General features: G+C 32.8%; 1 protein-coding gene across 17 annotated transcripts; it reads right to left on the reverse strand.

Moving 5' to 3' along the window:
* Nucleotides 1-6,606: 6,606 nt before the first annotated feature.
* LOC126705692 (uncharacterized) lies at nucleotides 6,607-11,584 on the reverse strand. Of its 17 annotated transcripts, none has more exons than XM_050404841.1 (7): nucleotides 11,321-11,584; nucleotides 10,958-11,045; nucleotides 10,635-10,776; nucleotides 10,447-10,489; nucleotides 8,152-8,301; nucleotides 7,479-7,565; nucleotides 6,607-6,839 (listed from the first exon to the last, which is right to left on the reverse strand). In XM_050404841.1, exons 3-7 carry the CDS (start codon nucleotides 10,642-10,644, stop codon nucleotides 6,806-6,808), a joined length of 324 nt encoding a protein of 107 aa, XP_050260798.1. In that variant the 5' UTR covers nucleotides 10,645-10,776; nucleotides 10,958-11,045; nucleotides 11,321-11,584; the 3' UTR covers nucleotides 6,607-6,805. The 17 variants fall into 17 exon arrangements, with proteins under 17 accessions (XP_050260798.1, XP_050260800.1, XP_050260802.1 ...); XM_050404843.1 differs by having other exon boundaries at nucleotides 10,635-10,797; XM_050404845.1 differs by having other exon boundaries at nucleotides 8,152-8,271; nucleotides 10,958-11,053.
* Nucleotides 11,585-12,389: the final 805 nt, after the last annotated feature.

Raw genomic sequence — 12,389 nt, forward strand, 5'->3', positions numbered from 1 at the left:
TCCTCAGCTTTGTTGGGATTAAGGATCTCCCAGGCTTTGCTTTCCTGGAGTTAAGGATCTCCTAGACTTTGCTGGAATTAAGGATGTACTCAGCCTTGCTGGAATAAAGGATCTCCTCAGATTTGTTGGGACCAAGGATTTCTTAGGCTTTGCTGGGATCAAGGATCTCCAAGGCTTTACTGGGATCATGGAACTACTCCACTTTGCTAAACCCGTGGGTGGAGCCAAGGAACTTGTCCATTTTGTTAACCTGCGCCATATGATATTATTATCAAGTTGCTGCAAAATTATTTAGCCCCACAACGTGAGGAAATTGCTTTGCTATGTAATTTACATTTCATCAAATCTCTCTGATTCACTTACTTCTCTTTCTTCTTTTTCTTTTTAAACAAATGAAGCAATATCATGAATTTTTTAAAAAAAAAGAAAGAATACATTAGCCCCCAAATGTGGGGCCATTTCTCTATTATGTAGCTCATACAATCTTCATTTCATCAATATATTTTATTTGTTCACTTCTCCATTTTTCTTTAAAGCAATGAGACAACATTATGATTGTTTAAATATTACTACATGACCCCCTGTTTTTCTTTTAAAAAGCAGGGCAATGATCTATTATGTTTAAATTGTAAAGTAGAGAAAATAATAACGCATAAAACTTATCTTGTGTTGGGAAATTCCCCAAAATTCCATATAGAGTCTCTCGGTAGAACGTTCGTTGGAGGAACCCACACTTTTGGGATCTTGATGTTAAATGCACTAAGAGGAACTTTCCTTCCTCTAGGTGTTTCCTAGCTTTGGAGCCATGCTTGCGAAGGGACTACTTTTTCCCTCTCCTTTTTCCCAGTCCCCAGTGGAGTCGCCAAAATGTGAAAGTGCTTTTTTCTTTAGCACACAGGCCCAAGGATCCTGGGCCAAATAGTTGTGTTTTGGTGAACTGGGCTTGGTTCACCACAGCTAAATGGGGGCTGATTACGAACCAAGTTGTGCGCAAGTCACATAAATCTCCTCAAGGCAAAAATGCGATTCCTCCCCGGGCGTACTATCGTGGGATCCTGGGACGTACTGTTGTGGGATCCCGGGGCGTATTAGGCCTGTAAGAACCCAGAATCTCTGGTTCTGTGCATTATACAATCTTTCTCCAAGCTTGTTATGCAATGAAGTTTTGTCCTTTCCTTTTACCTCTATAGGTCCTACACAAGAACAACTATACAATGCACATATCTTCAAATAATTGTTAGTTTCTTAGATTAGGATATATATATACATATATATATATATATATATATATATATATTAATACATATACATATATGTAAATGAATTTCATAAGAATGATTCAGCCACGAGGATCCTGGCCCCAATTCTCACAGACTTATGCTTTTGCACAAGACTTGTGGGATTTGGAACTCAAGTCTGAGTGGCTTTGCTTGGGCAGGGACTCAGCTTTACAAGCAAGAATAGATATGTATTGAGTAGCAAGAAGCATTAAAGAAATATGCAAAGTAATTGTTAGAAATTCTCAAATCAATATGAGATATTTCATTATTTTTCTTGATTGTGGATTACAAATGTGCTCATTAAGATGTGATACAAGGTTCAAATAAGCTCAAAAATTACAGAATTTGATGGCTATTAAAGCCTCTAAGACTTGCAAAGTTTGAATCCTTTTGAATCCAAGTATGTGCGATAGTGGCTGTTTTTGGGATACCGAGAGACATTCCTCTGTTTTTCTTAAATTTTACAGAGTTCTAATGACTCTGTTATGATATTCTTCCTACTGAAAATCCTCCCCTTTTATAATGGAGTTTTTGGTCCTCCCGGGGAACCGTTGGTTCCTCTGTTTTACCCTTTTGCAAACAGAGCACATCCTGTATCCATCATCTTGGTAAGTCCTATTTCCGTTTTTTCTCATTCTTTCCTTCTTTCAGCTCTGATTCTTTTGAAAGTTCCTAGTTGACCATCTTCTTTGGGATGTGCTGAGGTATGCCCTTCTCGGCATCCCCGTTTTTGGCGTTTTCCACTTTTCCCTTTTCTTTCCCATCCGGGCGGAATCCTGCTTTGCCATTTTGAAAGCCACTTGTTATCTTTCTTTCTTCTATGCTTCTCCGTTTTGGTTCCTCGAGGCTTTTTCTGTCTGTGCCATGAGAGGTCGCTGGGTTCTACTGCCGTTTGTGTTTTTTTTCTGCTTTTGTTTCTTGTTTCCTTCTTCTGTCTTTTTCTATCGAGCTGTCCTAGTCTTCCTTTGTCTTTGTGCCTGAAAGGATCTGCGCCTCTTGAAGGTTCCTGAGGATCCTTGCTTCTTATCCCTTGCCGTGATCCTCTTTTTTGGATGATTCTTTGTCTGGGCTTCAGGATCCCCTGGGCTTTTTTATTCTTTCATGGGTTTCCTGCATCTGTTACTTTGGGCTTAGCTTGATTTTTCCTTTTGGGCTTGACTTATCCTTTTGGGCTTGACTTATTCTTTTGGGCTTCCTTCACTATGATCCTTTTTAGACCTCAACAAGGTTCAAGTTGCGGGGTTAGCATAGAACTGTAATTATTTCTAAATAAAAAAAAAAGATATATATATATATATATTTATATATTTATATATATTATTTTCCTTGAGCTAAAGTAGTTGCAATGGATGTGTGGAGTGGATGGTTTTTTTTTTTAGTCCTTGAGTATTTTGGGTTGTTTCAAATGAGTAATGGCTCCTTTTAGTCTCCTAAAATTTTTGGTTTGTTGATTTTGCTATCTATAACTTGATTCTTCTTTACTTAATAAAGTTTGGAATTTTTTGTAAGTATATTTTTTCTTCAAGAAAATGAATAGAAATCTACCTTCATGTTCATGCTCATGTTAATTTCTATATTTGTAAACCTAAATCATATTTAAGCCACTAATTTTGAAAAGAAAAATGAAAAAAAAAACCCGTAGTTGTTTCGGTGTCTTGATGGTAGTGGGTGGCCTGTATAACAAAGGCAGTGACCCCTTAGATTCCTCTTTCTCTCTCTTTCAAATGTTTTGTCAGTTTCAGGTTTTTTATTTTGGTAATATATAGTGAAACAGTGCGTTTTATACAAAAATCCACAACATTTTTGTGTATCTCTATCTTTCTTCAAGGTCTTATCTGGTTAGTTATTACTATTAGTCTTTAATTTTTTTTTTTTTTTGCTTTTTTAAAAATACTAAAATAGTGGGTGTGCTAAAAGACATGAAGAATAGAGAAAGGTGTGGTATAAGTTTAGTAAATTAATGAGACATTAATAAGCTAACAGTAAAATAAGTTAATATGAACTTTTGGGTAACAAAAAAAAAAAGCTTAATGAAAGAGATAAAAAAAAAAAAATGCTAAATGCAAAATTAGAGCGTTACTTGGCAAGACCTCATGCACTCCCACATGAAATCTTTGCTTTATATATATATATATATATATATATATATATATATATTGATGATTATTCCTTTATAACTCCTAATCACTAATCAGCATGAGTCTAAAAAAACTTTGTGATAGGACTTTATCATACATACAAAATAAGCATAGATTTTTTTTATCTTTTTTTTTTTTTAAGGATATTGCTATTGTGTTCATCCTTATAAGAATTTAAGCATAGATTTTTTTTTTTAATCTTTATTTAAATAAATAAATAAAAAAGGATATTGTTATTGTGTTCATCCTTATAAGAATTTAAGCACAAATTAAATTTTCATTATTTTTGACAATTTTTCTTTGATTCCTTTATAATTTATATATTGTGTTGGTTTAAATGAATTTTTTCTCAAACTTTCAAAGGATGAACTTTAGATAAGGTGTTCAACTTTTATACACCAAGCATTGATTGTAAATCTTGTACATGGAACAAATCAAGATAAGAAATTAAGAATATGGTCCATTTTGGTTGGCTTGATTTGTCTAGACATCAATTTTCTCTCTTGCCAAAAGTCCGACTTTTAGGTGGAAGTTTCCTTGATTATTACTTGTATACAAAATTCCAAGATCATTAAATTGGAATAGGTCCCTTATTGACCTAACCAATTGGAATAGGATGAAATTTCTTCCCATCCATACTAAATGTTGTGTACACTCCAAATTTTTTCTGCATCTCATTATGATACATTATGGAAAGGTGTCATCCAAGTCCAACATGATTGAGAATTGTAGTTGAGACTATGGCCCAGAAGCTTTACTATTCAATACTTTGCGAGAAAAATTAAACACTCATTTGATGTAATAGGAGACTATGGAATTTGACACTGTATACACTGGGGTTTGTTCTTGATGTTGTGAAATTGCTGTAGGTACTAAAAACTATAGGTTGATTAGTTGGCAAGTCATGTTCTTTAAGCGTGAAAAGTCTACGATGGAAAACTTTTATGTTCCTACAATAAATGTTTTGGAGAGAAAATTGTTAGCCCCCTTATCCCATTGGGACCCCCTATTTATACAAAGGAAAAAGGGTCCAATATTCCTAAGTATGACTTAGTTACATGGAATTTTTGTGCAATTGTGCCTACATTTCTTTTAAAAATTTAATTATAATTTTAAACTCTAATTTGGTGATTTTATATGATTTTTGTGGTTTGATTTTGATTTGATAAATACATATTAGCCAAAAGAAACGAAGGTAGAGCTATTAAAAAAATCTATACTTTCAGATTAGCAATTACCGATGGCCAATGCTGCATTATCATTTGTGGTTGTGGAATGAATAAGCGGTATGTTGTTTGGGTGACTAATTGAGGCAAAACAATTAACCATATTAAAAGAGATTAGCAACTTTTTCTTTCTCCTTTGCCATTTGCGGTATGTATATGCCTTTTTCACATATGCTCAAGTGAAGTACCCATTAGGATTTCCCTTAATTATGATAAACATATTAAATTTTTTTTTTTAAAGGAAGTTCTATATTTGTTGAATGAGATATATATATGTCGAGGGCCATGTAACTGAATTGACACCTCCCCATACACAAAGTGTCTTGGGTTTAAGGGAGAAAATTTTCAAATTGTGGGAGTCAAGGAGAAAATGTTCAAGTTGCGGGGTTAGCATAGAACTGTAATTATTTCTAAATAAAAAAAAAAGATATATATATATATATATATATATATTTATATATATTATTTTCCTTGAGCTAAAGTAGTTGCAATGGATGTGTGGAGTGGATGGTTTTTTTTTTTTGTCCTTGAGTATTTTGAGTTGTTTCAAATGAGTAATGGCTCCTCTTAGTCTCCTAAAATTTTTGGTTTGTTGATTTTGCTATCTATAACTTGATTCTTCTTTACTTAATAAAGTTTGGAATTTTTTGTAAGTATATTTTTTCTTCAAGAAAATGAATAGAAATCTACATTCATGTTCATGCTCATGTTAATTTTTATATTTGTAAACCTAAATCATATTTAAGCCACTAATTTTGAAAAGAAAAAGGAAAAAAATAACCCGTAGTTGTTTCGGTGTCTTGATGGTAGTGGGTGGCCTGTATAACAAAGGCAGTGACCCCTTAGATTCCTCTTTCTCTCTCTTTCAAATGTTTTGTCAGTCTTACGTTTTTTTTTTTTTTTTTTTTTTTTTTTTTTTTTTTTTGTAATATATAGTGACACAGTGCATTTTATATAACAATTCACAACATTTTTGTGTCTCTCTATATTTCTTCAAGGCCTTATCTGGTTAGTTATTATTATTAGTCCTTAATTATTATTTTTTTGCTTTTTTTAAAATACTAAAATGGTGGGTGTGCTAAAAGACATGAAGAATAGAGAAAGGTATGGTGTAAGTTTAGTAAATTAATGGGACATTAATAAGCTAACAAGAAAATAAGTTAATATGAACTTTTGCATAACAGTAAAAACACTTAATGAAAGAGGTAAAAAAAAAAAAAATGCACAATGCAAAATTAGATGTCACTTGGCAGGATCTCATGCACTCCGACATATGGTCTTTGCTTTTATATATATACTAGTGTTTAACCCGCGCAATGCACGGGATCGTTTAACATATTAATGAACTTTATATTAATGAACTTTATTTAATAACATAGTATATTTAAGCATATAGTGTCCAATACCTAAAACTATATACATTGGAGTACTTCTTCATGGGATATAACTTGTACTGGCCATTTCAATTAAGTGTTAGCCCAAGGAATCCCTTGAGTCCATCTTGCATTGCCCCGGAACTTCTCTCGAAAAGTAAAAGAAAGTATATATTATCATTCAAATAATTATTCATTAGTGACAAACAAATTGTGATAATAAGAACAATAATGGATAGTAACTTTGCTTTTTTCAAGTTTTAAAATATCTCTTTTTCTTGGCACATTATTTAATTGTACACCATAACACATTATTTAATTGTACACCATAGTTGCTTATGCAAGAGACTTGTTAGGTAAGCAGGATTGTCATACTTTTATTGAGTTTGAGAATTTCTAGTTGGTTCATATGTGGAGGGGGAAGTGGGCTTACATTGTATGTCTCCATTTTTTCTATACTTTGTTTAATAAGTATTATATTAGACACTTTCAAAATTAAGTGTGTCTAATATAAATTGCAGCTTCATGGTAAAGCAATAAACCAAACATAAGGATGATCAACACATACACATACACACATTTTTTCCAATTCTAATAATTGCAGTTAAATATTCAATTAGAATTGCTTACTATACCAGTCCCAATATCAATATTCACCTAAAAGAAAAAAGGAGTTCATAAGGCATGCCAAAACATTAGTATTTTACTGATCCAGTCAATTCTTCCACCAAAGGGAATATGGAATAGAATTCACCTAGGTTTATGATTTGCAGATTATGACGCCCGTGCTACATTGAAGCATAAATGCATTGCTCATTTTTCCTGCAACCAAACCATTAAAATTAGGAGAAATTTTTTTCCAATTATCGTTTGGTCACAACTTGAATTAAAACACATAAAAACAACACCCAGCTTATTAAAATTAGAATCTTGAAACTCATTCAACCACAAAGTCTCCATAAAATTTTGGACAAATAATGGGAATTAGACAAACTTACCCCATGCTATGCAATATTGAAATAACACAAAACTTAATTAGTTTTGCTTATAAAAATTTAAGCTCTATCTATGAGGAAAAAAAATGTTAGGAAAGTAAGATCAATGAGCCATATATGTGTTCTCTATGAACTGTTAGTATAATAAAATGGATGCCCTCCCTCAAGCTCATTACTACCCAAACGCTACAATCCATTAAAAATCCAGCATTATTACATTCTAATTAAAATAAGAATAAAGATTTGTAAGTTCTTGGCACTAACTAACTAATAAAACATCTCCTTAATTTGCATGTGTCACACATTTGGCGCGTGTAACTCCAATATAAATTGCATGTCCATCTTAACAATTTTGCAAAGGCAGAAATTTTTGGACGGAGGTAGGGGAAATTTGGTTCAAGGATTTCTTCAAATACTATTAGAGGAATTGAGAAAGGAAAGAGAAAAACAGCCCCGCAAACCTCACTTTGTCACTGTTAGTAAAGAGTACTTTGGACGCAACAATTGCATTGGCAGCTTCTGTATGGTCAAAGCAGACATTGAAACCAGTTGGCTGCATGTGACATTGGAATTGTAATTGTACTGTAGCCCTCCATAGACACAACATTAAACCATTAATGAACATGAGAAAATGAAATTTGGAAGTCAAATGTATGGCATAATTAACTTAGCTATAACATTAGTGTTTGTGTGAAGTTGACTTGAACTTGCAAAAGTGAGTAAGACATTTTATCAAACACATAGTTTGCTTGTTCCAAATGGGAATGAGATGAATGTTTTGCAACATGAAACCACCCAAAAATTACACCCAAGACAAAATAAGCACAACTAAGTAAAAGCACCGAGGGATTGCAACCAACTACTTGAATAGTTGAGCCTATTTAGAAAGGTATTATATAGAGCAAGTAATGAGCTTGCAGATGTACCAGCGCATGGAAATTTTTAAATGTAATGTGACATATGTTTTCATCATTGTACCCGTATGATGCAAGACTAAGTTATAAATTATAGAAACGGTGTGAGTCAGTAAATATCTTAACCAATAAAGAAATCAAACCAAAACAAACAAACTACTCTGATTAGCAAAAAAACCATTACCAAACAACATAAAAAAATGAATAAACAAAGTTAGTTAGTACCTCTTTAGATACAGAAGAAGGGTTTGATATTCATTACCCGGTGGCTGTTCCCCCTTCAGTTTAGTATTTTGCACCACAACTAATAAAGTTGAAGATTTGATTTTCCCGAGCTTGTGTTTCCTTAAACATGCAAACCACAAACTCAGTACCCTGAGTAAAAAAAAAAAATGAATTGAAAGAAACAAAAAGACAAAGAGAAAAAGAAAAAAACAAAAAGAAAACAAACTTCCCTATTTTTTTTTTTAAACTTTATTTTTTATTGTTTTAGGACATTATAAAATCCATCTTAATTTGTGTTTATGCATGAAATATATTCAAATGAAACATAATGAGGAAAATACAAAACACCTCATCACCATTATAGGATTCTTATTGTAACTCCCCAATTTATATTGCAAAGAGGACAATTAATTCCAAGAATACAAAGTCGAACAAAAAATATATCTTGAGGTAGGGGGGAGAAAGAAATAGATCCCTTAAAACCAATCCTTATTTTGTACTTGCATTGATTGAAACTAAAAATTGGTCCCTCAAGATCAAATGTCCAAGCCTATGTAAGTGCAAAGAAAGTGGCTATGGTAGGCCTAACCAAGTCTTTTATTATAGATTTTTTCTCAATACCAATCATTAAAAGATAAGAGCTGGTACCAATATAAATCTGCATTGCCTTGCTCTTTCCTTGAGCTGTGTACATTTGGTTTTCAATTTCTTGATGCTTCCTACCATTGTCCTTTTCCATCAACTCCTATTTCATTAGGACCTTGATAATATTTGCACTTTTCTCAATTTCTCCAATATTCATTATCTTATTTGTCTCTACCTTTTTTTTCAACTACTTTGGCTCTAAGTAGCAATTAAGACCTAGCAAAATTTTAAATATATATATATTCACAAAAAAATAGCATTAGCATAAAACATAAAATGATGCATTGAGTTGCACTCTATAAAACTCAAAGGATTATTATATCATAAATTATCCAATTTGTTGGTCACTAATTGGGTGCAAGCGCAAACACATGCATGTCATGAATTGGGTATAAGGTTGTAACGTTGAATGCTCATAGGACACTAAGACTAAACTGGATCAAAACGAAGTTCTAATGTTATCCATTTAAAAACAGTTAATTTGTTAATACTCTGCATATCAAGAATCAAGAATATATATACATTGATTTAGGAGTGAGCATTGTTCTAAGAAAATAACTTCGAAACAGATGGATTGTGGATGAGATTTTTAAAGACTTTTCCTAAAGACACCATCTCTAGGTAAATGGTAAAATTTATAAATATTTGACCCAATAGAATAACATCCCAAAACAATAAAGGAAGATATCCTTCTACTTCACTCTTGTAGACAACATCCATCCCATATAGCATCTTGTAACCTTTAAAAGGAAGCAAAAAGCAGGCATGTACGAAAGAAAAAACAAAAAGTTTTAGTTATGAAAAATGTGCGCTAAACAGTTGATACCAATTATCATTGTTCAAATACATTTAAAAAAAAAATCCTCCACTCCAGTGTTCATCATTGCTAGTTTCTCCCCACTTAAATTTCATCATTCAACCATTAACACAGCCAGTAAATGTCAACATATTATAGTTCACACTTACCGTCAAGGTGCACATATGTTGCTAATTCTGAATATGGACACTCAAAGTCATGTAATGAGTCTGCCCCCACCTAAATATGATAAAACATCTTGATCTACCTTAATTGAGTACCACACTACTTATTAATATGAAAAACAACTTAAACATGAGGTTATATGCAATAGCAACATGAGTTTATATGCAAAATTCAGTGAAATTAAGATCAGTGCACAATGTTCCAAAACAATTCAACCGTATGAGTGATAGAAACTAACAATAAAATAGATACAAAGATACCAAAGCATTTAGGTATTTGGGTTTCGTCACACATTCATGCATTTATTCGAGTACAAAAATAACTTTTTTTATATATATAGTTTTTTGGGATAGAGAAACCAAATAGTGATTGTCAGTCTTCCAAGGAGAGAAAAAGAGATTTGCATTAAAAAAATAGACATATTGGCATATTCCTCTCTCTAGAAATCATACTAACCTAGCCCACTTAAAAAAAGGGGATATATTGTATGGGTTTTTCTTTAGAAGAAATTAATTAAAGTAACTATTGAATATAAACACAGCATACACAATAAGAGAAGTAGAAGTTTGTTTGGCAAAAACGTTGCCCTGTTTTGACTTTGGAGTCGTGATTGTTATGAAAAAGAGTAAGATAGTGATATCTTTTGCTATCTCCAAGAGATCTAGTACCTGATAGCATTTGAATTGTAGGCTGAAGATATTTCGTAAGTGCCTAAAACAATGCCAATAAATAATAAAACATTAACATTTGCGCAGTAAAAAACTATGATATCCAAAATTTAGAACTGAACAAAGAGCACGAAAAAATTTTGAAAAAAAAAAAAAAAAAAAAAAAAGAGATAAAGAGAGAAAGAGACTAAATTTCATATCATATCAAGAAAAACCCTTCTGTCTTCTTTGTTAACTTCAAAGTTGAACTGAAGCCTCTCATAGCTTGTACCTTCTGTGTCTGCAATTTTTTTTTCTTGCTCTTCTCTCTCTTGCTGCCTTTTAACGTCCCTTGTACAGTGAAAAGGAAATCTAATATAAACTAATCAAATCTAACCCAAAAACATATAGAAAAAATAAATCCTAACCCAAATACCTAAATGAAAACAAAATAAATTCTAATCCAGGTACCTAAGAATCAAACCAATTCAAGCATAAAGCATATTTAATATTCAATTAAAAAAAAAATTACCAGTGATGGTTCCAATAGAGTGGAAACTATAGCTGGTAGTACCGCTTTTAATCAGACTTGCATTGCTTCCAAGGATTTGCCTTTCCACCTACAAACCTAGAAAAAGAAAAGTTTAAGAAAAACCCTTTAATTTTTTATTACATAGATTTGAAATTGAAATCAATCATTTACAAATGAAATCTACAATTGAATCCAAGAGAGAGTTAAATAAATCCAAAGCAACACATATACCCTACCCATAAACCAAATTTAATCTTATAACCTTGAACAAAACCAAATCTAACCCAAATGCCTAAATCGAAACAATCAAATACAAAATCATATTTATCATGTAATTTTAAAAAGAATAAAGAAAACCTTCACCGGTAACGGTTCCGATTGCATGACGGTGATGGCTGCCCTGAAATTTATCTCTTTGTCGATCTTTGTTCTTCATTTGTTTTCGATCTCTCTTTTGTAATGTTTTTGATCTCTCTTTCAATCTTTGTTCTTCTGCAGTTTACGAAATCTCTCTGTCTCTCTTTGTTCTTTTGTGTTTTTCCTCTTTCAGCAAACCGTCTCTGTAACTTTAAAACCCTTTCGGTGTGAGAAACGGATGGCTTTTGTTACGTTTGCTTTGGGCTGAACAGGTGTAACATGCGGGCCAATTAGTGGCTTTTATTATGATTGTTTCGGGTTAAACTAGACATGGCAAAACGGGTCAGACCCGTTTTGACCCGACCCGTTTGACCTGCAACCCGTTTGACCCGTAACCCGATTGACCCGTTTAAAAATGACCCGTTTTGACCCGTGACCCGTTTTGACCCGACCCGAACCCGAACCCGACCCGCACATTTTGCCACGTTTACCAATGTTGAGTAGATTTAGATTGAGGTGTAATTTTTATAAAATATTTACTTATTCTTTTTTACTTAATATGTTATGTACTCCATTATAGTTTGTTATTTTTTACTTGCCACCTTTATTTTCTCTTCCTACTTTAAATAGATTGAAGATTATACCAAGATTAGTTTCTAGAAAGCTGGAACAGGAGTTGCACCAAATTTAGGTATCAATTTAAGTGTTTAGTGGTAATTGGTAACAATATCACTAGTGAGAATCTAATCACAATTAAGAAACTCATAAACAATTGACAGATTGCATCTATTTCCAAAAAAAAAAAAAAAAAATTGTTTGAAAAATACGGGTCAACTCGACCCGACTCACGACCCGACTCAACCCGCGACCCGTTTGACCCGCAAACCCGATTGACCCGACCCGAACCCGACCCGACCCGCCCGTTTTGCCACGTCTAGGTTAAACAGGTGTATAGGAGAGTCTTCGGGACGCAACGTACGGTTTTTTAAAGAAAAAATTGTAAACGTGGCAGCATTTTAAATGGTCATTTTTTCTATTTGTCATTACCTCCTTAATTTTAGAAATTCATTTTCTC

This window comes from Quercus robur, chromosome 11, assembly GCF_932294415.1.
Source record: "Quercus robur chromosome 11, dhQueRobu3.1, whole genome shotgun sequence".
NCBI classification, from domain to species: Eukaryota; Viridiplantae; Streptophyta; class Magnoliopsida; order Fagales; family Fagaceae; genus Quercus; species Quercus robur.

Excerpts from the sequence above, each read along its gene's own strand:
- LOC126705692 (XM_050404841.1), bottom strand. Across the intron at positions 8,302-10,446 it reads TACAATTCAAATGCTATCAG|GGTACTGAGTTTGTGGTTTG; the intron begins GTACTAGATCTC and ends TTTTTTACTCAG. Across the intron at positions 6,840-7,478 it reads TCTTTACTAACAGTGACAAA|GAAAAATGAGCAATGCATTT; the intron begins GTGAGGTTTGCG and ends GTTTGGTTGCAG.